The sequence below is a fragment of the Hyperolius riggenbachi genome, chromosome 4, assembly GCF_040937935.1.
Source record: "Hyperolius riggenbachi isolate aHypRig1 chromosome 4, aHypRig1.pri, whole genome shotgun sequence".
NCBI lineage: Eukaryota > Metazoa > Chordata > Amphibia > Anura > Hyperoliidae > Hyperolius > Hyperolius riggenbachi.
Window position 1 is genome coordinate 122,978,113 of NC_090649.1, and position 20,904 is coordinate 122,999,016.

General features: G+C 45.3%; 2 protein-coding genes across 3 annotated transcripts in view; one reads left to right on the plus strand and one right to left on the minus strand.

Annotated features, from left to right (window-relative positions):
• The window catches only part of SLC19A3 (solute carrier family 19 member 3), a 43,991-nt gene extending 25,019 nt beyond the window's left edge, over positions 1 to 18,972 (minus strand). Inside the window, exons 1-3 of one of the 2 annotated variants that reach the window (XM_068280526.1) lie at positions 18,712 to 18,972; positions 5,639 to 5,857; positions 398 to 1,193 (exon numbers count right to left, since the gene is read on the minus strand). In XM_068280526.1, the coding sequence (XP_068136627.1) occupies positions 398 to 1,193; positions 5,639 to 5,788 (946 nt within the window). In that variant the 5' untranslated portion in view covers positions 5,789 to 5,857; positions 18,712 to 18,972. Of the gene's footprint in view, positions 1 to 397; positions 1,194 to 5,638; positions 5,858 to 10,923; positions 11,011 to 18,711 lie in introns of those variants that run through there. The other variant, XM_068280527.1, reaches the window with a different exon arrangement.
• A 49-nt stretch (positions 18,973 to 19,021) lies between these two features.
• DAW1 (dynein assembly factor with WD repeats 1) overlaps positions 19,022 to 20,904 on the plus strand; it is a 103,638-nt gene continuing 101,755 nt past the window's right edge. Inside the window, exon 1 of the mRNA XM_068280528.1 lies at positions 19,022 to 19,118. Coding sequence (XP_068136629.1) covers positions 19,079 to 19,118 — 40 coding nt within the window. The 5' untranslated portion in view covers positions 19,022 to 19,078. The remainder of the gene's footprint in view (positions 19,119 to 20,904) is intronic.

Consider the following 20,904-nt stretch of genomic DNA (forward strand, 5'->3'; position numbering starts at 1 on the left):
GCTGAAAAAGTATGGGCACCTCTGCTCTGGAGGTACTAGAACTGAAACCACTTGTAGTCACATTTCTCTGCACAGCAACATTTCTTATAGTGGTTAGTGGCAGGACTGTTAACAGTTAATAATTGTATCTGCTTAATAAGCTGGAAGAGCTGCTAGTATGCAAATGAGCTGAGTTCCAAAACCAGATGATCCACCTGTCCGAACAGGAAAGTGGAGTTATGACACAACCTGGGCAGTGAAGCAAGATAAATTGGGAAATGGTGCCCTGAAAAGAACAATACCTAAATGTTTATATGGGTGGATAGGTCTTTACTGAATAATAATGGAACACTACAGGAAATATAAAATAATAAATACTTTGTGTGTAGTAAGAACCGAATGTAATATACTTACTAACCCAAAAAGGTAGACACTGCCTCTACTCCTCCGTTATATATAGTGGAATTCTGAGCAGGCTCTACATGTTCCCACAAGACCTGAACGTAATTGATCACTTGGTTGTATCCAGCTGTGGCCAGTGCCCACCACAGAGACCAGTAAATGAGCTGAGATGAAGAATAACATTCTTTTATATCTTTGCACAGTAGCCACAACACCTTGCAAAAGTTTTTTTCAATATCCATGTTATCAGCATCCGGGTCTATTGAGGTATTCTCTAGTTCTGTACTCCTTGCATCCTCATTTTCCCTTGTAGCTTTTGGGTCTTCAGATGTCCTCCCAGTTGGATCTTCTGTTGCCCTCCGGTGGAAAAACATGCTCTTTTTTGGCATTGGAAGCCACAAAGAGGATAGAAAGGCTATTGAAACTGACACCAAGCTAATAGCATTGAGGTAAAAATAAGAAAGTCCAGCTAATGAAACCAGAAGTTGGCCCAACACTGAGGCAACTGTAAAACCCACCAATGTAATACTCCGACAGTAGCTGGTGACTTTCTGGTAGTGTTCTGTGTCCACAACACTGTAGATGTAGGAAAAGTAAGCCACCTCTGTTGCAGTCACCATACCATACATAAACTCCAGGCCTTGCATGGCTGGGACTCCTCGAGCAAAGAGCAACAAAACCCAACAAATTATGTAACTTAAGCCCTGTAGGATTATTACAGGTTTGTATCTTAAATAGTCTGTAAGTATAAATACTGGGAACAGTATTACTAAGTAGCTGTATGTCCATACTGGAAACACAAAGTTGGTCACCTGTCAGAGGAAAACAAAGAGCGTTATCAGAAGGAAATTTTGTCTAATAGGCTTTTGTTCTAATAGTGATGGTCATGTCTAGGGGAGCTCATGGAGAAGCTTGCGATGTGTTTCATCAGCTGATAGATTTGCAAAGCTCTGATTTGCTGTAATCAAACCAAGTTTTAGCGCATGATCATGACTAGCATATCAGGGACTTGCATATCTATCACCTGACCAAAGTGATCACATGTTTATCCATTTCTCCTAGACATGACCATCACTAGGTGTTAATCTAAACATATAAACAAAATACAGTTTTGAATAAATTTCAAATGAATAGATTAAGAGCTGTTACAGTCTGACTACCCGATTTGTTTAGTTTTATATTTTAATGCACAGATTTAAATCTTTTACTGCAGCATTAAAGTGAGTCTGAAGTGAAAAAACACTGGGTCCTATTGTAATGCTTGGGGGGTATACTTTGAGTCAGCATGTGTGCTCAAGACTATGTAGCTGGGTAATGGAAGAGGCTACACAGACGGACACAGGAGCAAGGGAGCAAGATTGCCCAGAGCAACTGCAGCTCTGGCCCGCCTATCACACTAGATGCTATGTGATACAATACACAACAGACATAGTCAGTAACAGGCTTGGGTCATACACGATAGATCAGATGGCAGTGGTACAGTGGACTAGACAGAATCAGTCGGTAACAGGCTAAGGTCATACACGTTAGATCAGATGGTTGCGGTACAAAGGACTAGGCGATAGAATGGTCAGTAAAGCTAAGGTCGTATCAAAGTCAGTCTGGCAGTCGCATTAAAAAACATTGAGTAATGAAAGTCGCATTAATATACAATGGCTGATTAGTGCGACGCCGCACTAATCCTCAGGCTGAGTAACAAGACAAACAGTCAGACAGACGGAATGTTTTATCAATCTAGTCGCTGCCCCAGCGACGGCAAACATTCACACTGACATAGACAAGACAAACAGGTAGGAGCGTAACTAATGGCAACTGCTGCTTTAATTACGTCCTCAGGAACAAGGCAAGAAGGATAACTACCAGTCACCAGCGTGGTGAAGGCAGTCTCCAATTAGCAGTCTCCAATTAGGCCTAGGTGGCCTTGGCCTAAGTCTGGCCCTGGTGGCTTGGCATTGGTGTATAGGTCTTGTCTTTTCATTCACTTACGTAAATATCCTATGGTTGTACTGTATGCATTTTCTTTTTCAGTACTCTACTAATAATTTCAATCGATTTGATGTATCTGACAGGGTGGAAAATCTAGTTGGCAGCAGATTGATGGCCCATAGAGTTGCATTGGTTCTAATAGTGCAATAATGCACTTAGATCGATTTTCAATAGATTTCCAATAGATTTCAGTCTGAAATCTATTGGAAATCTGTTCCTAGTATGTGGCGCACACCAGATAAATTCCTGTCAGATTCGACTTGACAGGCATCTGACAGAAATCTATCTGATGGTCGAATCTGCTGGAAATCTATAAGCGTATGGCCACCTTAACAATACACTGTATATATTTGTGTTTTACTAATGTAAAGTGCTAACATTTTAATATACCGGTACTTTACAGGGACAATCAACCCATTAACACAATGTTCCTCTGATAAGCTTGTAAAATAATGCCTTTAACATGGTCATACATCCAGACAGTAGGATCAGTCCGATAACCAAGCATAGTATAGCTGACTAATCATAATGACCTCAGAGTTTCTGTTTGCCTTTTTATCATACCTTTTTATCATAAGTATGATATACATTGCACTGATAAACTCTGACAAAGTACTGAACAGAGGATTCCCCACAATAATACTGTAAAAGCTTATGACCGCTTTTAATAACTTCCACTTTTTTCTTCCATAGCAAGCAAGAAACTCACTTGAGTTAAAACGTTGTATAGGTAAATAAGAGAAAGTTTATGTATTAGGACCAATAACAGATATTATAGCAACAGTTGACTATGCAGGGAATAGAGATGGCCCAAACAGTTCGCGGGTTCGCGTCGAATCACAAACTTTATGCGAGTTTGACCCGCCCCCTATACTACATCATTGGGCTAAACTTTGACCCTCTACAGCAGTCAGCAGACACATGGCAGCCAATCAGGCTACACTCCCTCCTGGAGCCCCCCCCCCCCCCCCATATAAGGCAACAGCGTCGGCCATTTTCTCACTCTGTGTGCTGCTGTGTTAGTGAGAGAAGGGAGAGAGGTTGCTGCAGAGATAGGGAAAGCTTAGTTAGGGTCTTGTTAGGCTTGTTAACTTGCTCCTTGCTGATATTTATTACTGAAAAGCACCCCAAAACAGGTCTTTTGAGAGCTAATGTTCTTGTGATGTTTTATTTTTTTGGGTGTGGCCCACTGACACTGTATATACAGCCCTGTCTGTCGCAGCTGGCCCTTGCTAATTGCTATACTGTGCCAGACCCAACACACTCAGTGCCTACCTTTTCACTGCACCTGTGTGACTGCTGCACATTGTATTATAATACCAGCCACTACATACCTTTCACTGCATCTGTGTGACCGCACGCTGTTTTATATACCAGCAGTCACTGCAACCTTTTCACTGCACCTGTGTGACTGCAAATTGTTATACCAGCAGTCACTGTATACCTTTTACTGCACCTGTGTGGCTGCAAACTGTTTTATATACCAGTCAGCACCTACCTTTCACTGCATCTGTGACTGCACATTGTATTATACCAGCAGTCAGCCAGGCCGCAATTTTTTTTCTAAAAAGGCAATACCCAAACTGTACCGTGATGTTGAAAGGCAAGTGGTGACATCTCTGGCACACAGTGTTGGGTCAAGGGTCCATCTGACCACAGATACCTGGTCTACAAAGCACGGTCAGGGCAGGTACATTACTTATACAGCACATTGGGTCCTTCCTTGGATGTGTGGTGGTAGCCGTTTCTCAGGCTCCCACTCTGGACCGGAATCGAACCCTGATTCCCCGGGTTCCCCATGGTACTGAGGAAGTAATATGGAAAGTTTATCACACAGTTGAATGAATGGCAGACTTGCCCTCCATAACAGATTCTCGTTGAGGGAACTGAACAGACAGCAGAAAAAGTAATTTAAAAAAATAGATATAAGCTTTAACAATGGTAGAGAAAGAACCATCGAAAGTTGATAAGACAGTCAGACATTACCTGACATCACTGAGGAAGAGTACTCTTGCCATGGTGCGCACCAGTCCAGCACGGCCATCACTACACAAACAGCTGTTTGCGGTGCGTTACACAGTGAGTTCGGTCTGTCAGTGTGAAGCAGTACACTAATTACAATACCTGATTAATGTATACACATGCAAGATGTTTTAAAGCACTTTATGCCTGCAGTTTAGCAATAGAATGTGATTTCTGCCCTTAAAACCTTGCTGTGCGTCAAATCCGTAATTTTCCCCAGGACTTTCGGCGTGTATCCCACTCTGCCATGCCCCCTACAGGTGTTAGACCCCTTGAAACATCTTTTCCATCACTTTTGTGCCCAGAATTAGTGTTTGTAGTTTTGAAAGTTCACCTGCTCATTGAAGTCTATTGCAGTTCGCAGGTTCGCGAACTTTTGCGGAAGTTCGCGTTCGAGGTTCGCGAACCTAAAATCAGAGGTTCAAGCCATCTCTAACAGGGAATAACGGTGGCCATATATGGGGCAGATATGATTACTATACTTGAATCTTCCAGTCTGTTCCCTGCCGATCGATAAACGTCTGATCAGTTTTAAGAAGAGCTGATAAATTGAAAATGTGTTTGGCAATGATGATATACTGTCACCTGGACAGTGGGTCCATCCTATTGTTTAGCATTAAACTATACAAAACTAGCAGTACAATGATGAGATTGATCTCTGATGAAATCTGATCAAGATCAAATATAACTATGAAATGCTTCATCTGCCTCCCTGATTGATTTTCAGTAGAGGAATAATCATCTAATTGGGCAACAATCAATTGCTGAGACGCTCACTATCCTAAAGCTGGATACTGACATTGGATAACAATTAGGCCATGCAAATCGAGATATGGGGCCATATGCAATTCACTTTTTCACCTGAGTTTTCTCCTAGGAGATAATTTTTCATCTTCGATTTAAAATAACTTTAAAGCAATTTTCAACTAAAAAAGTAGGTGAAAAAGTACTATCAAAATTATTTTGAGTATTTTCTTCCTTTCTGGTGGTGTGAAGGCATTTTATTGACAAGTTTAAAAATATCACCTAGGAGAAACACATGTGAAAAAGTGAATTGCATATGGGCCCTGGTTATTAAAACTACACACAGGAATCAAATAATATTCAGGCGTGACCTGAGTACTGTATTATCTTTAGACCCCATAACAAGCTCTACAGAAGTAAACATCCATGCTTGTATGAGGCAGCATGTAGGAGATTGTTAATCTGGCTGATGCTTTCAACCAACCAATTAGGTTTGTGGTTTTACCTGTTCAATTGTCAGGTTGTGCACTGGTCCTGTCAGGTAAGGAGTCAGGAAAGGTTCAGATGGCCGCATGTAAGTGAAAAATCCATATATGCAGAGGAGGGCAGTGGGGTATATCCAGCCAGAGAGATCTTTTCTGCTGCACAAATCCATGGCAGAGTCCTGACAGTAAACTGACTTGCTTCATATGTCTGCATGCTCTGGAGTGAGCAATGTTCTCTCCTGGAGGAGTTAGAAGAGGAGGTTAAAGTACATTGTCATTCATCTGGTGGGAGGAGCAGGGATATACAATAAGTTATTGAGTGTCACAAAGTGTGAATGAGAGCCTCTGGTGGAAAAAAAAGTTAATCGTTGTTGTGTGCAAATAGCCTGGAAGGCCACATGCAGCATTCACTTCCACAGCAACATTTTGTTCCCCCAAAAAAACAATGGAGCTCATTCAGATGTGTGTTGACTTTAAGTAAAGCTATTTGTGTAGCCATGCTTATTCTGACACCTACATTCCTAATGTTTACCAGTGTTGACCTTTCATCATAGACAATGCTGTGCAAGTTAACTGACCTTCCTTATCGAAGGGGAACTGTGTAACCCAGGATTGAACCTCATCCTAATCAGTAGCTGATACCCCCTTTCCAGAAATCTTTAACTTTTCTCCAATAGATCCATAGGGGGGGGGGGGGGGGGGGGGAACAACATTATGATTTCTATCCATGCCTCTGACTGGAACTTTCAATTGAAAATACATCAGAATAAACCAAGATTTCAGCAAGAGGTATTTCAGTTCACTAAAAGAAACAAAAACAACGTTTTGCAGACCTTGAGGCCTAGAAACCACCAGTAGCGCTTTCCAAGCGCCAGTGATTTGTAAAGCTCTTGCTAATGCAATGCTATGGGAGATTTTTGAAAAATCACATACCTCAAGTGGGATCACACCCATAGCATTACATTAGCAAGAGTATTTTAAATAACAAGCGCTCAAAAAAGGCTTAGAAAAGCGCTGCTAGTGGGTGTGAGAACGCGGAAAAGCCGCCACGGGTGCTCAGAGCAAGGCGGCTAATTCCGCGTCCAACGGAATTGCGTGCGTGGGCCTACATCTGTTAGCATCACTGAACGCGAAGAAACCGCCGCATGTCCTGAGAACAAGGCGGCGGATTCCGCGTCCGATGCGGCGGTTTGCAGGCATAGGGCAACATCTGTCGGTATGGCTGAACGCAGCGAAACCGCCGCATGCTCTGATAGCGGTGTGGCTGGTTCCGCGTCCAGCACAGCGGATGGGTTACTACACATGTCTGGTGTGGCTGGGACTGATAGTCCACACAGGTTCAGAAGGACGCACGCGCGCGCTGAGAGGCAGAGCTTTTATGACAGCCAGAAGGGAGTCAGCTGACCAAGCCGGTCAGCTGACAATTCTATCAGTTCTCATTGGTCCAGCACTTAGGGGAGGCGCTGGAGAGCGCTATAGTATGTATACTGGGTGCTGGTCATTTCTCTGGTGTCTGTCGTTGCGATCACTACGTGGAAGCACTCAGACCTTGTTGTCAGTATCTGTGTTATTCTCTAGACCAGTTCCAGGGTGTTGATGACTACGGAACTCACACCCAAGACTAGGAATACTGTATATTATCTGTGTTATTCTCTAGACCAGTTCCAGGGTGTTGATGACTACAGAACTCACACCCAAGACTAGGAATACTGTATATTATCTGTGTTATTCTCTAGACTAGTTCCATGGTGTCGATGATTACGGAACTCACACTCAAGACTAGGAATTAGCTTTACCATCTTGTCATATTTCAGACTAGTTCCGGGGTGTTGATGACCAAGGAGCTCACACCTAAGACTAGGCATTGTTTGATTATCTGTTATGACTTTCTGCTTTCCCTGACCACTCTTCTGATCACTGATTCGGTACCTCGCTATATCTGTTACTCTGTTGCCAAACCCTGCGTGTTTTAGGATTACCGAATCAGTCTCCTGTCTGTGTACCTTATCTGTTTGTGTGTTGACGACCTGGCTTGCCTGACCTTGAGAGCTATCTCCCCAGTTAGAGATAGTTCACAGATCTGTCAGTGACACTCCTCCATTGGTGTCACTCACACTCTGGTCCTTCCCACTCTCAGACTGACTCCTCCCCTTGGGGAACCTCAGGCCATTGAAGGGAGCCTGTTCTTTGGGCAGTATCTCTTACTGTCTTGCACCCTCTATCCGGGTGCTCTCCTCAAAGTATTACTGTTGCACCAAACACTCATATTACTCAGGTGTCCAGAGGTTAGAGATATATCTGATTATCGGTGATACTGCAGATCATCAATAATCAGGTATATATCTGTATTCTCGGTGATACTGCAGATCACCGATAATCGGATCCTCTCTTTTACACTGATCATTACAATGGGCCTGAATGTTTGTTAAAAGCATTTCAGCTATACTTGCATTCATGATTAATAGAAATGTGTTTAGTGAAGCAGTGAAAGGAACACTAAGTATAAGGTGTAAAGTGCAGTAATCCATAGTAACTAGAGATGTAGCGAACGGTTCCAGGCGAACTTTGGGGGTTCGCGTTCGCCTGGACCAAGCGAACTTTTGCGGAAGTTCGATTCGCCCCATAATGCACTATGAGGGTCAACTTTGACCCTCTGCATCACAGTCAACAGGCACACTGTAGCCATTCAGGCTACGCTAAGCCCTGGAGGCCCCCCCCCCTTATATAAGGCAGGTTTGCCGGCCATTACACCCACTCGTGTGCCTGCTAGAGACAGACTAGGGACAGCTGCTGCAGACTTGTTCTCCTAGGGAAAGATTAGTTAGGCTCTTGGCTTGCTCCTGGCTGATTGTTATTGCTAAAATAGCACCCCTCAATAGCTCTTTTGAGAGCTAATGTTTTCCTGATGTGTTTTTTTTTGTGTGTTGCTCACTGAATTATACAGCCCTATCTGTTGCGGCTGGACCTTGGTAATTGTTATTACTGTGCCAGCCAGGCCCTGCCTAACTATCTATACTGGGACACCTACCTATGCCTACCTAACTACTGGGGCACCTACTTACCTATACAGGGACACCTACCTACCTATACTAGGGGACCTACCTATGCCTACCTACCTATACTGGGACTCCTACCTATGCCTACCTACCTATACTGGGTCTCCTACCTATACCTAGCTAACTACTGGGTCTCCTACCTATGTCTAGTTAACTACTGAGGCACCTACCTATGCCTACCTACCTATACTGGGACTTCTACCTATGCCTACCTACCTATACTGGGACTCCTACCTATGCCTAGCTAACTACTAGGACGCCTACCTATGCCTAGCTAACTACTGGGACACCTACCTATGCCTACCTACCTATACTGGGTCTCCTACCTATGCCTAGCTAACTACTGGGACACTTACCTATGCCTACCTACCTATACTGGGTCTCCTACCTATGTCTAGCTAATTACTGGGACACCTACCTATGCCTACCTACCTATACTGGGTCTCCTACCTATGCCTAGCTAACTACTGGGACGGACACCTACCTATGCCTACCTACCTATACTGGGTCTAATACCTATGCCTAGCTAACTACTGAATACAAATTGGGGTGGTGGATCAGCCCCAGGTGCGATCAGGTCGTCAGTTGTAAAACTCGGCCGCTCCCCAACAAGCCACTAGAAGTAGAAAGAGAAGAAGAGAGGGCGCGCACTGTGCGATATATACAATAAGGAGGGGTGATATCCCAGGACAGGTCTCACCTCATACGAAATTGGCTTAGCACAGCGTGCTTTGCCACGATCAGCCTGCGTCCCTCTATGCCGAGCCGGGGACTGGGCTCTCCTGTGGGGGTTGCTATGGAGACTAGGATGCACTCGCTGCTTCTATCGTAAAGCCGCAGCGAGCAGCGTACAGTTGGGTTTTCAAGTAAAAAAGCGGAGGTAGAGCTTCCGCGAAACGCGTTGTCATTAAATCATAATTATCCAGCTGAGTTGTCCTTATTAATTGCGGATAACCCAACTGTACGCTGCTCGCTGCGGCTTTACGATAGAAGCAGCGAGTGCGTCCTAGTCTCCATAGCAACCCCCACAGGAAGTGCCTCGGAGAGTGACGTCACGTCCGCCCTACCAGGAGAGCTCAGTCCCCGGCTCGGCATAGAGGGATGCAGGCTGATCGTGGCAAAGCACGCTGTGCTAAGCCAATTTCGTATGAGGTGATACCTGTCCTGGGATATCACCCCTCCTTATTATATATATCGCTCAGTGCGCCCCCTCTCTTCTTCTCTAGCTAACTACTGGGACACCTACCTATGCCTACCAACCTATACTGGGACTCCTACCTATGCCTACCTACCTATACTGGGACTCCTACCTATGCCTAGCTAACTACTGGGACACCTACCTATGCCTACCTACATACAAGAAGATAATAAGGTCGTTGCTTCATTGTGGACAGACCAAATTTGATCAGCTGGACAGTCACTGTTGTTCTATCATTGAGCTACCACAGCCTGGCCACCATATGGGCTTGCAACCGCCACTGCCTACACTCTCGCCACAGTGCGCACCAGTCCAGCATGGCCGTCACAATGCAAACAGCTGTTTGCGGTGCGTTACACAGTGAGTTTGGTGTGTCAGTGTGAAGCAGAACTCTAATTACACTCCCTGATTGATGTATACACATGCAAGATGTTTGAAAGCACTTTAGGCCTGCAATTTAGCATTCAATGTGATTTCTGCCCTTAAAACGCTGCTTTGCGTCAAATCCAGATTTTTCCCCGGGACTTTGGGCATGTATCCCACTCCGCTATGCCCCCCTCCAGGTGTTAGACCCCTTGAAACATCTTTTCCATCACTTTTGTGGCCATCCCCGTTCGCATCCCCATTGAAGTCTATTGCGGTTCGAGGACTTTTCGGCGAACTGAACCTTCCGCAAAGGTCGGAGGTTTGCGACATCTCTAATAGTAACCAATTAGATCAGTAAAATATGACCTTTGATTGGATGCTATAGGTAACTGCTCTCTAAAATTTTGCTCGTCGAGTCAGCATTTTCTTTTATATACGGTACTAGTGGACCTAAGCCTGTTTAAAAACGGGCTAGATCTGTCACTGGGCATACGCCCACCGCGCATGCCCATTTCCGCTGCGCGTGCACGCCCATCCGCCCCTTCACCCGTCATCCCTTGCCGCGCGTCACTCTCCCTCAGTGTCTCTGCGTCCCTGCACATGCGCAGAGCGCAAATGGGACACACACAGGGACATGGGACGCAGGGACATTAGGGTTTTATTATAGAGGATGTCTGTTCCTTACCATGTATATATGTGATCATAGTGTCATTACAACCTGTGGTACACTTGATGAGCCTTCCTGGCTGACCTGGTTGAATGCTTGAAAGATTTGCTGTACTAAGTGCTGTTTCCATATGCCTCCATGGCAGCATACATATGGGTTAAGCCCCACCCCTACCAATTAACAGGACCTTAGCTATAAAAGAAAGTGACCCCTAGCGAGCAGCATTCTCATTTTTGTCCTCACCTCCAAACAGGTTCCTTAGTGTTTCAGCGCTATTTATTTTTATTTTACTCTTACCTCGCCGACATTCCTGCGGCGTTCCGGCCAGGTTCAGCCTCTCCTGGTCGCAGCCCTGTTGTCATGACTAAATGTCGAATTATTCAGGGACCTTATATCTGGGGTGATGGTGGGAGCTTGATCTAAATGATCTTTTCCCCCCTTTATGGCTGCTCTGCATGACTTAAATACGATTGCAGAGCACAGTGTGATCCTTCTCACCTTTTTTTTTCCCCTTGCTGTCTGCAGTTGCACAGGTTAGTGGTGCATAGTTCAGCTTCTCCTGCTGGGTGTTTGGTGCTGCTGAGTGTTCAGTGTGATCCCTCTCACCTGTATCTCTTGCTCTGTCTGCTGACTGCTCAGGCTCCATTATGTGAGGCATAGTTCAGCTTCTCCTGCTGGGTGTTTGGTGCTGCTGAGTGCTCAGTGTGATCCCTCTCACCTGTATCTCTTGCTCTGCCTGCTGACTGCTCAGGCTCCATTATGTGAGGCATAGTTCAGCCTCTCCTGCTGGGTATTCAGTGCTGCTGAGTGTTCAGTGTGATCCCTCTCACCTGTCTCACAGTGAAAGACTCTGAAGCACATGGCTTAGAGTGCATTCCAGCTTGGAACGCACAGCCATCAGACCAGGAAGTGTTTGCAGTAACTGCTCTCCAATCCCTGCTCTGGACACAGCAGAGATCTCCTCACAGCTGAGCTCTCCTCACCTCCTCTCACAAGGCTGGATACACACAGGACTGTGCTGGCTGCAACACTACCTCCCTCTATGTCTGGCTTAAAGGTAAAGGCACTATTATTTGCTGTCCCTCTGATGTAATGCTTCTCAAGCTGCAGGAGGAGGTAAGTTATTCCAAGTATCTTGGTAGCACTATGTACTATATTTTATCGTCTGCCATTCTCATTATAAACAGTTATATGAACAGTATTGTGTACTATGTGCAATATAGATGACATAGCATTCCTTGCATGAAAGTATTATCTGATTTCTTATTTTTCTGCTACGTTTCATGTACTTCTTATCTTACTCATTTCATCTCTTGCGGTCCGTTGGACTGCATTCTGGATCACACTGTGCCAGAAACAGATAATTCTAAGGTCAATAGGTAAGAGTCATACAGGTAAGTGACCCCGCTTTTCTACAAAAAAGAGAGCACACCTTCCATAAATGGGCTGTACTTTTTTATATACAAGCCCAGGAAGAAGAGAACAATGGAGGGCAAGTTCCCACCACTGTTCTAGGACATTAGTTCTTTGTCATCATTTAAGATCCTGCTTTAGATCTTTATATCATCACTCAGGATCCTGCTCAAGGAGCAGGTAAATAACCTGCCTGGGAACTGGAGGATCAGGTCCCAGTTAAAGGCACCATAGCCCCCCAGATTGCTGGGTTTGTGGCGACAGAACCATGCCAGGGGAATCAGTAAAGTAGATCTGTTTCCACCAGATGGGAAAAGAGCCAGAGTTCCACCAGATGCACACATCCAAGATGATAAAGCAGGCTGTCCAGGAATCAGTGGACTACTATGAAGGCTCTTTGGTCCCCAAGCATCCTCCCAGCAAATCAATGAAGATACTGAATATCCTCAATTATCTATGGTTTAGCATGAATCCAATGAGAGTGAGCATACAGATATCTGGTTTCTATTTCTCCTTTATCCAAGCCATCTCTGAAGCCATTCACTGGGAAGAGGAAACCCTTCTCCAGGATAAGAAACGTCTGAAATAATTATCATTCTCCTTTCCTGTCTTGAAAGAGATCAAATAAAGATGAATGGGAAAAGGTAAGGAGAAAGTCCTTCCAGAAAAAGCAGACTTTCCAAACATCATCCTTTCTTCAAGAAAATTCTCCAGTCCTAGTGTTCACTTCCATGGTGGACATGTCAGTCATGTGTCTTGCATGCCATGTAAGGTTAAAAGTCTTGATTACTTTTTAAGATGTCCTAGACCATAAACGTGATATAGATTTAACGATGGTGTATATGACGACTGGAGGGGCATGTAAACCAGCCCTGGCTCTATCTTCAGTTGCCACGGAAGTGGACAAGGATTCTGATTCTATCCTGGCAGCTTAGAGAACGTTCATATTGTCTCTAAGTTTATTAGGGAAGCGGCTATAGATTTTGTCCAGTCCACTTAATATGCCAGGCTTTTTGCCATGACAGTGAATTGGTCTGTTAAAAAAAAAACAAAACTAGTCTGCTGATCCCAGCTTCCAACAAAATGTGTTTAAAATTCTGTTTGGTGGAAGAAATCTTTTTAGTAACAAGTTGGATCTGGCAACCAACAATCATCAAGGCTGGTATTATACCAAAGGAGAGAAGACATTGAGGAAGGAAAGACCAGACCATAGGAATTGGCAAACTTCACATGCTAATCTCCATAAGCTCACAAAGCAGTCAGCGCAGAGTCCTATTGACAATTCTGAAGTCCAGATAGTAGCTGCAAGACTTCAGCAGTTCCATATTATCTGGACAAAAAACAATAAAGGACGAGTGGGCCACAGATACAGAGTGGTTCGGTTTTTCTTGGATGTGCAAGTTCACTCCACCACGTAGTCACTTTGTCTTTACAGAGACCTGCTCTTTTACATTCATGACTCATTGCAGAAAACGGCTGTTATGTTGGTTCCAGAAGAGGAGCGCTTTCAGGAAGTCTACTCTCCTCTCTTCATTGTAAAGAAGTCAGGTGATCTGCGTTCAGTACTGGATCTGAAATTCCTAAATCTTCATCTTTCTGAAAACATTCAAGATGGAGTTACAACAAATGACTTGGCAGATACATTAATTATTTCAAACTTCTTTCCACCATGCAGTTGGTAACATTCTTCTCCAGTAACCATCCTCCTTCTCGACATTATCACAGCCATGACAACCTTTTTTGGTACTAGTGTGTCTGGTGGCTCAGTTGAGAAAGCAAAGTTAGGACTTTATCACTATTTAGACAATCTGTTGTTGCTAGCCTCAGATCCCAAGGCTCTACTGTGTTAGCAACAGATTCTTCTTCAAAGTCTGTCTTTGGCTGGTTAACAAACAAGGAGGAAAGCCACCTCACTCCTTCTGAGGACCTAATCTTTCCAGGAGCAAGATTCCAATCTATATCCAGTGCAGTAACCAGATGAGAAAATTGCTGCCAAAAGTTTGCGAGTGCTGATTATCATACTATATTCATTAATCAAGGTGTTGTATACACCTCCTGGGCACTTCGTCATCTACAATCCAGATGGTCAAATGGGTTCACTGGCACATCTGCCCATTCCAACTAGGGTTTCTCCATCAATGAAACCACCAGAGTTACTCTCAGACCATCCTTCTCACTCCCACGATGAGACTGTCTGCGGTGGTGGCTAAACACAAGCTCAACAACTATTAACCAATCGTTCACCCATAACTCGTAAACATGCAAGCATGGTTTGACATGTTTACAGGTCGTATTAGCTTAGGTAAAATAGTCAAAACAAAGCTGATTGATCCCTGCAAATATACTCAAACACAGGGTGGCTTATATGGTGCTTCAGACCTTCAGCCATCACTGGGATGAGACGTCAGTCTTTGATATCAGGTAGCAGAGGGACAAAAGGAGTCTGTTCCTCATGTTAGAGGTCAGCAATATTATCTCCAGTGCAGAGAGCAATCTCTGCAGCATCATGGCAGTTTATCTCATAGGGCCTCAGAACTCTGCGGCAGATTTTCTCAATCAAGGGGACTGAGGCAATAGCTTGTGGCCACTCAATAAAATATATCCAGAGTGATCTGTGACCATTGGGTAGGTGGACCTGATGGCAACCTACATCAACTAAATGCCAGCTCGAGGAGATTCGCCCCCACATTCAAGGGCTCAGGGTGCTCTGGCAACACCTGAAATTTCTGAATAGTCTCTGTTTTTTTCCTCCAACTCCACTTATCTTCAAAATTCTGAGACTCCTCCTAGAACAAGTGGTACTCCTGGAGGTGGGTCCATTTTGGCCATGCCAGCCATGAGTCCCTCTAATTTGGAGCCTGAAGTTGGAACCTCCTATTCCTCTTCCAGTCAGACCAAACCCCCTGTCCCAGGACTCAATTTATCATCTGTCTCCCCAATCCCTTGATTTAATGGCTTAAGGATTGTGGGAGGAAGCTTAGAGACCTGGTAAACTCAGAATCATTGATAAACACACTGCTAAAAGCAGGGAAAACTACCACAAACTGGAAAATATTTTTTCTCAATTGCTCTGGTAAATAATTTAGACCCAATGGGTCCACCAGCACAACATATTCTTAGCTTCCTCCAGATTGGCCTATAAAAACAACTGGCTTGCACTCTCAAAGTGCAGATTTCTGCCATCTCTGCTTTGACGGATCACTGCTGGGTCTCTCACCCTCTAATAGTTCAATTTATGAAGGCTGCCACCAAGAACAAGCATCCTAATTGCAACCTTTTTCCAAAGTGGGAACTGCGCAGGTTCTCAGTTACCTAGCAAAACCTCTTTTTGACCCAGTGGAAGACTGCAGTAGATGAGACTTAACAACCTTAAGAACTATGCCTCTAGTCGCTATCTCTTTGGACAGAAGAGTTTCCGAGCTCCAGGATCTAGGGGCTCATTCTTGACATTCTACTCAGTAGTTTTGAGACCACTACAGCACTTCACTTCCGGGCTTCCCTTTAATCAGGATCGGACAGTGCCATCTTTTATGGATACAAATTCCTCTGATCTGCATGTTCTAGATGTTGCAAGAACACTTAGAGCCTATGTGAATGTAACAATGGAGCTTCAGGAAATCAGAACAGCTCTTCATAATTCCATCAGGTCTGAGAAAGAGCCAGCTAACATCAAACTCAAAAGATCTCTTCATGGCTCAAATGAATCAAGAAAGCCTTTTATTAAGGCTAGCCTATTATCAGGGTTTTTGACCTTGTCCCTCTGGGTGGCATCACAGTGCACTCTTCTCAGCTGTCCCCTGTGCCACCTTCGCTATCCGGGCAAAGATTCACCAGGCTGCCAACTGGTCCTCTGTCCATACTTTCATTGCCTATTTCAGAGTCAATCCAGCAGCCTCCGCTTCAGTTTAATTTAGAAAGAAAGTTATTTCTGAATCTGTTAAAGCCTTAATTTAAATTTTTGGTCAGCAAGTCTTGTCCCACCCTTACTTTTTTTCTGCTAGTTAGATCCCATATGTATGCTGCCATGGAGGCATATGGAAAACGGAAAATTGTATACTCACCTAACGGTAATTTTCCTTTCCATGTGCATCCATGGCAGCATAGGGATTTCCCTCCCTTTCCTTTTGTTGACTTTTTGCTGTTCTCCGGTTCGGCTAGTCAATGAGAATGCTGCTCGCTAGGGGTCACTTTCTTTTATAGCTAAGGTCCTGTTAATTGGTAGGGGTGGGGCTCAACCCATATGTATGCTGCCATGGATGCACATGGAAAGGAAAATTACCGTTAGGTGAGTATACAATTTTCCGTTATATTGTGTGACAGTTTGCTACAGCCAGTCAGTAGTGACAGTTTGACAGGCATCAGTTTGTGCTCATTGAGGTGCCTGTATTGCAGAATCTTGGGGCCAGGCTGGCATGGTAATGATGTGCCATAAGCATAAGAAATACGGGCAGTACTGTTTATACAGTATAATCTCATTATAGTAAACTCTGATATAGTAAACATTCTGGAATAATAAGCTAAATGTTCAGGTCCCGGCCAAGCCCCATTATAAGTTATATTGGAGTAACGCCTGGTATAGTAAACCAGGATATAATAGAACTTCTATTATACTGCAGTAAGCCTGTTTTTTGGCCTCTGCTGTGTTTTGTAATTGGCTTAGGCCCGGTTCACATTAGCGTTCGCTATCCGGATTTTCCGGATCTGATCCGGACTGCATACTGTACAAATGGAACGTACGTTCCGCATAGCAATGTAAAGGCTATGCGGACGTTCACACGTGTCCGTTCCGTACAGTACGGAGCCGGATCGGATCCGGACTCTTTTCCAACATGCGCTATTTTTTGGGTCCGGCTCTCCGGCCCACGCACCCGGACCGGAGCCGGACCTGAGCCTGACAGCACCATCAGGAACACAGAAACCAATGGGGAACGGAAGGCACAGAACACACTGCCTACAAAAACCTGACGTTCTACCCCACTTCCTATGCGTATCCAAGCGGCCATTTCGGATGGGGACACATGGGCCAAGCATGTCTGGAGTGGAGCAGCAGTGACAGACATGCTGGAGCTGTTTGGCAGCATGTCGGAGGTGGAGGTGAGGCCTACAGCGGAGGAACCTACAGGTGCACCAGATGCACCTTCTGCTGACCCCAACATTTTTTTTTTTAAATTTCGCTATTTTTTGCCCACGGATCCGGATGGCAGCCTGATGCATGCCTGATACAAACGGACCGGATCCGCATCGGAACTGTACGGTTCTGATCAGGATCAGGTCAGGATCCGATCAGGATCCGGTCCGTTTACTTGCCAAAACGCAAGTGTGAACGGGCCTTAGTTGGAGGACGCATGCTTCATACGTCAGAGACCCATGAGCCCTGGTTGGTGGCCTTGCAGCCACTTGAAGCCTGCTATCTGCACACTACTCTGGGCCTGCATGGATTACCTCAAAAACACCAGCCAGTGAGACCTATGCTTCCTGTGTAAGCTGCTGCCTGATTACTGAAGGAATTGCTTGTCAATCTGTGTCATCTGCTTGTGCATGGCTGCAACATTACAGTATCATCCAGCCTGCACAGAAATGTGAACAGAGGAGCACACTAGAAGTACACTATAAGTACTGTATCTGCATTGCATTCATGCAAAAATGGCACCAGGAAATTTGGGCACAGGGTGAAGCCAAAAACTGCTCACCCCGCTCCTGCAAAAGTACCAGCGGTGTTAATTAATATTCCCCCTCCAGGCTGCCATGGACTCAGGGGGTAAGACGTAATTCAGCTGCCAGTATTTGCTGGCGGCCAGATTACGCTGTTTTTAGAGTAATTTGGGTTCCATCTTTTGACGGCAGCCAAATCACTGAGCTGTAATTCGCATTACATCACACTATAACATTACATCACATTATGGGCTTGATTCACTAAACCGTAATAACTCATATCACGTCTGTTTTCGCGTGCGTTTTTGCATTTGCGCGTGATCTCGAATTTGCACGCAATTGCGAATTATTGTGCATGCAAATTTGCGATTGTGCGTGCAAATTCCCGATCTTGTGCAAACGGCTGTGATATGAGTTATCATGGTTTAGTGAATCAAGCCCTATAATACTGTAATGCAGCTGTATGGGCCCTAGAGGGCTTGGGGCCCCTGTGCAACTACACAATCTGCACGGGCCTATTTCCGCCTCTGGTATAATGCCTGAAGAAGAAACGTTTTGAAAGCTTGCAATAAACCATGTACAGTTAGTCATTAAAGGTAACACTGGAATCATCGTTTGATGTCTGCATTTGTGCTCCTCGACTAACACTGGACCACACTTCACTTGCCATACAAAGGAACAAAAACTAGCAGGGAGAGTGTTGCAATATACTGTTTTCCAGTCGAAATTGCGTTACAATACCATAGATGAGTGGTCAATGGTGGTACCCTCCTGATTACAATCAGGGAAATAAGCTTTGCACAATGTGTAAAGTCCAGAACAATAATTCTTGACATAATATGAAACAGCTAGCCCAGAATAAGGCGCCAAACATTTCCTTCCAATTCCCGCCGCAGCTCGAGAGTCTTTTTACAGACTATAAAATGGTACCGGTATCTATGACTACACAAAACTTTATTCAATCTCCCTATTCATCCGCTGAGCTGCAGCTCGCCAATAGTCTCCCTCATGAATGAACTGGAGAAAACAATGGGAAGAAGCCGCGCATGCGTGATAGCAATGTTTTCTGTATCCATGGTAATCACAGACCTTTCAGGCGTAGAGCAAAATGCGACTCAAGCGGTTCCTGCTCCGGTACTTTCCGCCAGGTAAGCGCAGCACAGGACGCCGGTGTCGGGAGGGAACAGAGCGGGGTGTAATATGAATGCAGTCTGCGCGCCAGTGATGGGTTTAGGCTGCCTTGCAGGACTCCAGCTCTGCAACTGCAGGAGACCCGGGCAGAAGTTACGTTCTGGCTATAGGCAGCCCTGAGCATTGATTGTCTCTTGTGGCCTATATGGGAGACATGGACAGCCGGCAGGTAACACTGCAGAATCAGCCTCATTTTGCTGTGTTACCTGCTTTCATGTTTATGTCTTTCATGAAAACCACTGAAGACGGTCAATGCCAATTAATTCCTGGCATTAATACAATTGGATTGTATGCAGTTTGACCCAATCAAATCAACTTCCTGTAGGTTTTAATTAATACCAAGCTGCATACAAGTTGGAATTATTTGCATCTTCAATGGCCGCACATACATACATGCAAAAAGGGGGGCTGGGGAAATTTGGGCATCCAGGATACCTGATGGTAGAATATTGGTAAATTTATAGATATCCTACTATTACAGTGGAAATGATGGTAGTAAAATATCGGTAATACATACCAATAATTTACTAAAGCTAAACATAACCCTTTTCTCACACTGAACACTCCCACTATCGCTGCCTAACCTTAATTACTCCCCTCCATAGCTAACCTTAACCCCCCCCCCCCCACAGCAGTGGTGTAACTACCAACGGGGGCCCCCTGCGTAACTTTGATGGGGCCCTCTTAATGTTTACGCCCCTTCCCTTTTCTCCCCTTGGTGCCCTTCACAGCCTGGGAGTCCATTTCACAAGGGTCATAAAACAAGTGTGGTCATCATGACCTTCGCACCCATAACAACTGTAGCCAGCACCCCGGGGTGCCCATAAGACGGCGTGAGCCAGTTCCTAAGGCGCCAAAGTTGGGGGGGAGGGAAGGAGGCGTTACCCGCCTGGCTCTGGGTGGGGGGGTCACCGAGCTGGAGGGGGTAGCAGGCAGGAAGGGGGTATTAGGCACAATGGCGGGGAGGGGGGTAGGAACCCCCTCTCTCACCTGGATCCCCCGATCTGCGCTCCCCCTCCAGCTATTAAGTGCAGTATGATCAGGCAGCGGGTGGGGATAACTCAGCTCTTCTACGTTCCATCATGTGTTCTACTCTCGTCACTTCCTGCATTGCCGCCCACTGTACTGTAAGTGGACGGCATTGTAGGAAGTGACGAGAGTGGAACGCACGCTGGAACATGGAAGAGGTGAGTCATCCCCGCCGCTACCTGATCATATTACGGTGCTTTTCTTAATAGCTGGAGGGGGAGCACAGATCGGGGGACCCAGGTGAGGGGGGCGGGGGTTTCCGACCCCTGCCACTATGCCTTCTGCCACCCTTCCTGCCTGCTACCCCCTCCAGGCTACCTATTCGGAAAGGGAGGTTTATTAACATGGGGAGGCTGGGGCGGCATCTCACAAGTTTGCCTCAGGCGGCAAAAAGTCTGGAACCGGCCCTGACTGTAGCCACAAAAACACCTGATCTGAAGTACAGTTCTCTGTACCAAAGGAAAGGATGGTTGGTAGTTAGTGCCCCCCTTGGCTGCTCACCTCTAGTTATGCCCCTCCCCCCGGCTCCGATCAAAGGACAAAACTGGGCAATAGGCTTCCATTGAAATATTGGCTGCGGGTGCCCAAATTTACCCTCAATGTTTACTTTTAACTTGGCGCCTATGGCGGCGTCCAAACTTCCCATCTCCCTACACACAGGGCGAGTTTAGAATTAAGTAATAGCCAATTTCTTTTGAAAGCAAATCTTTTTTG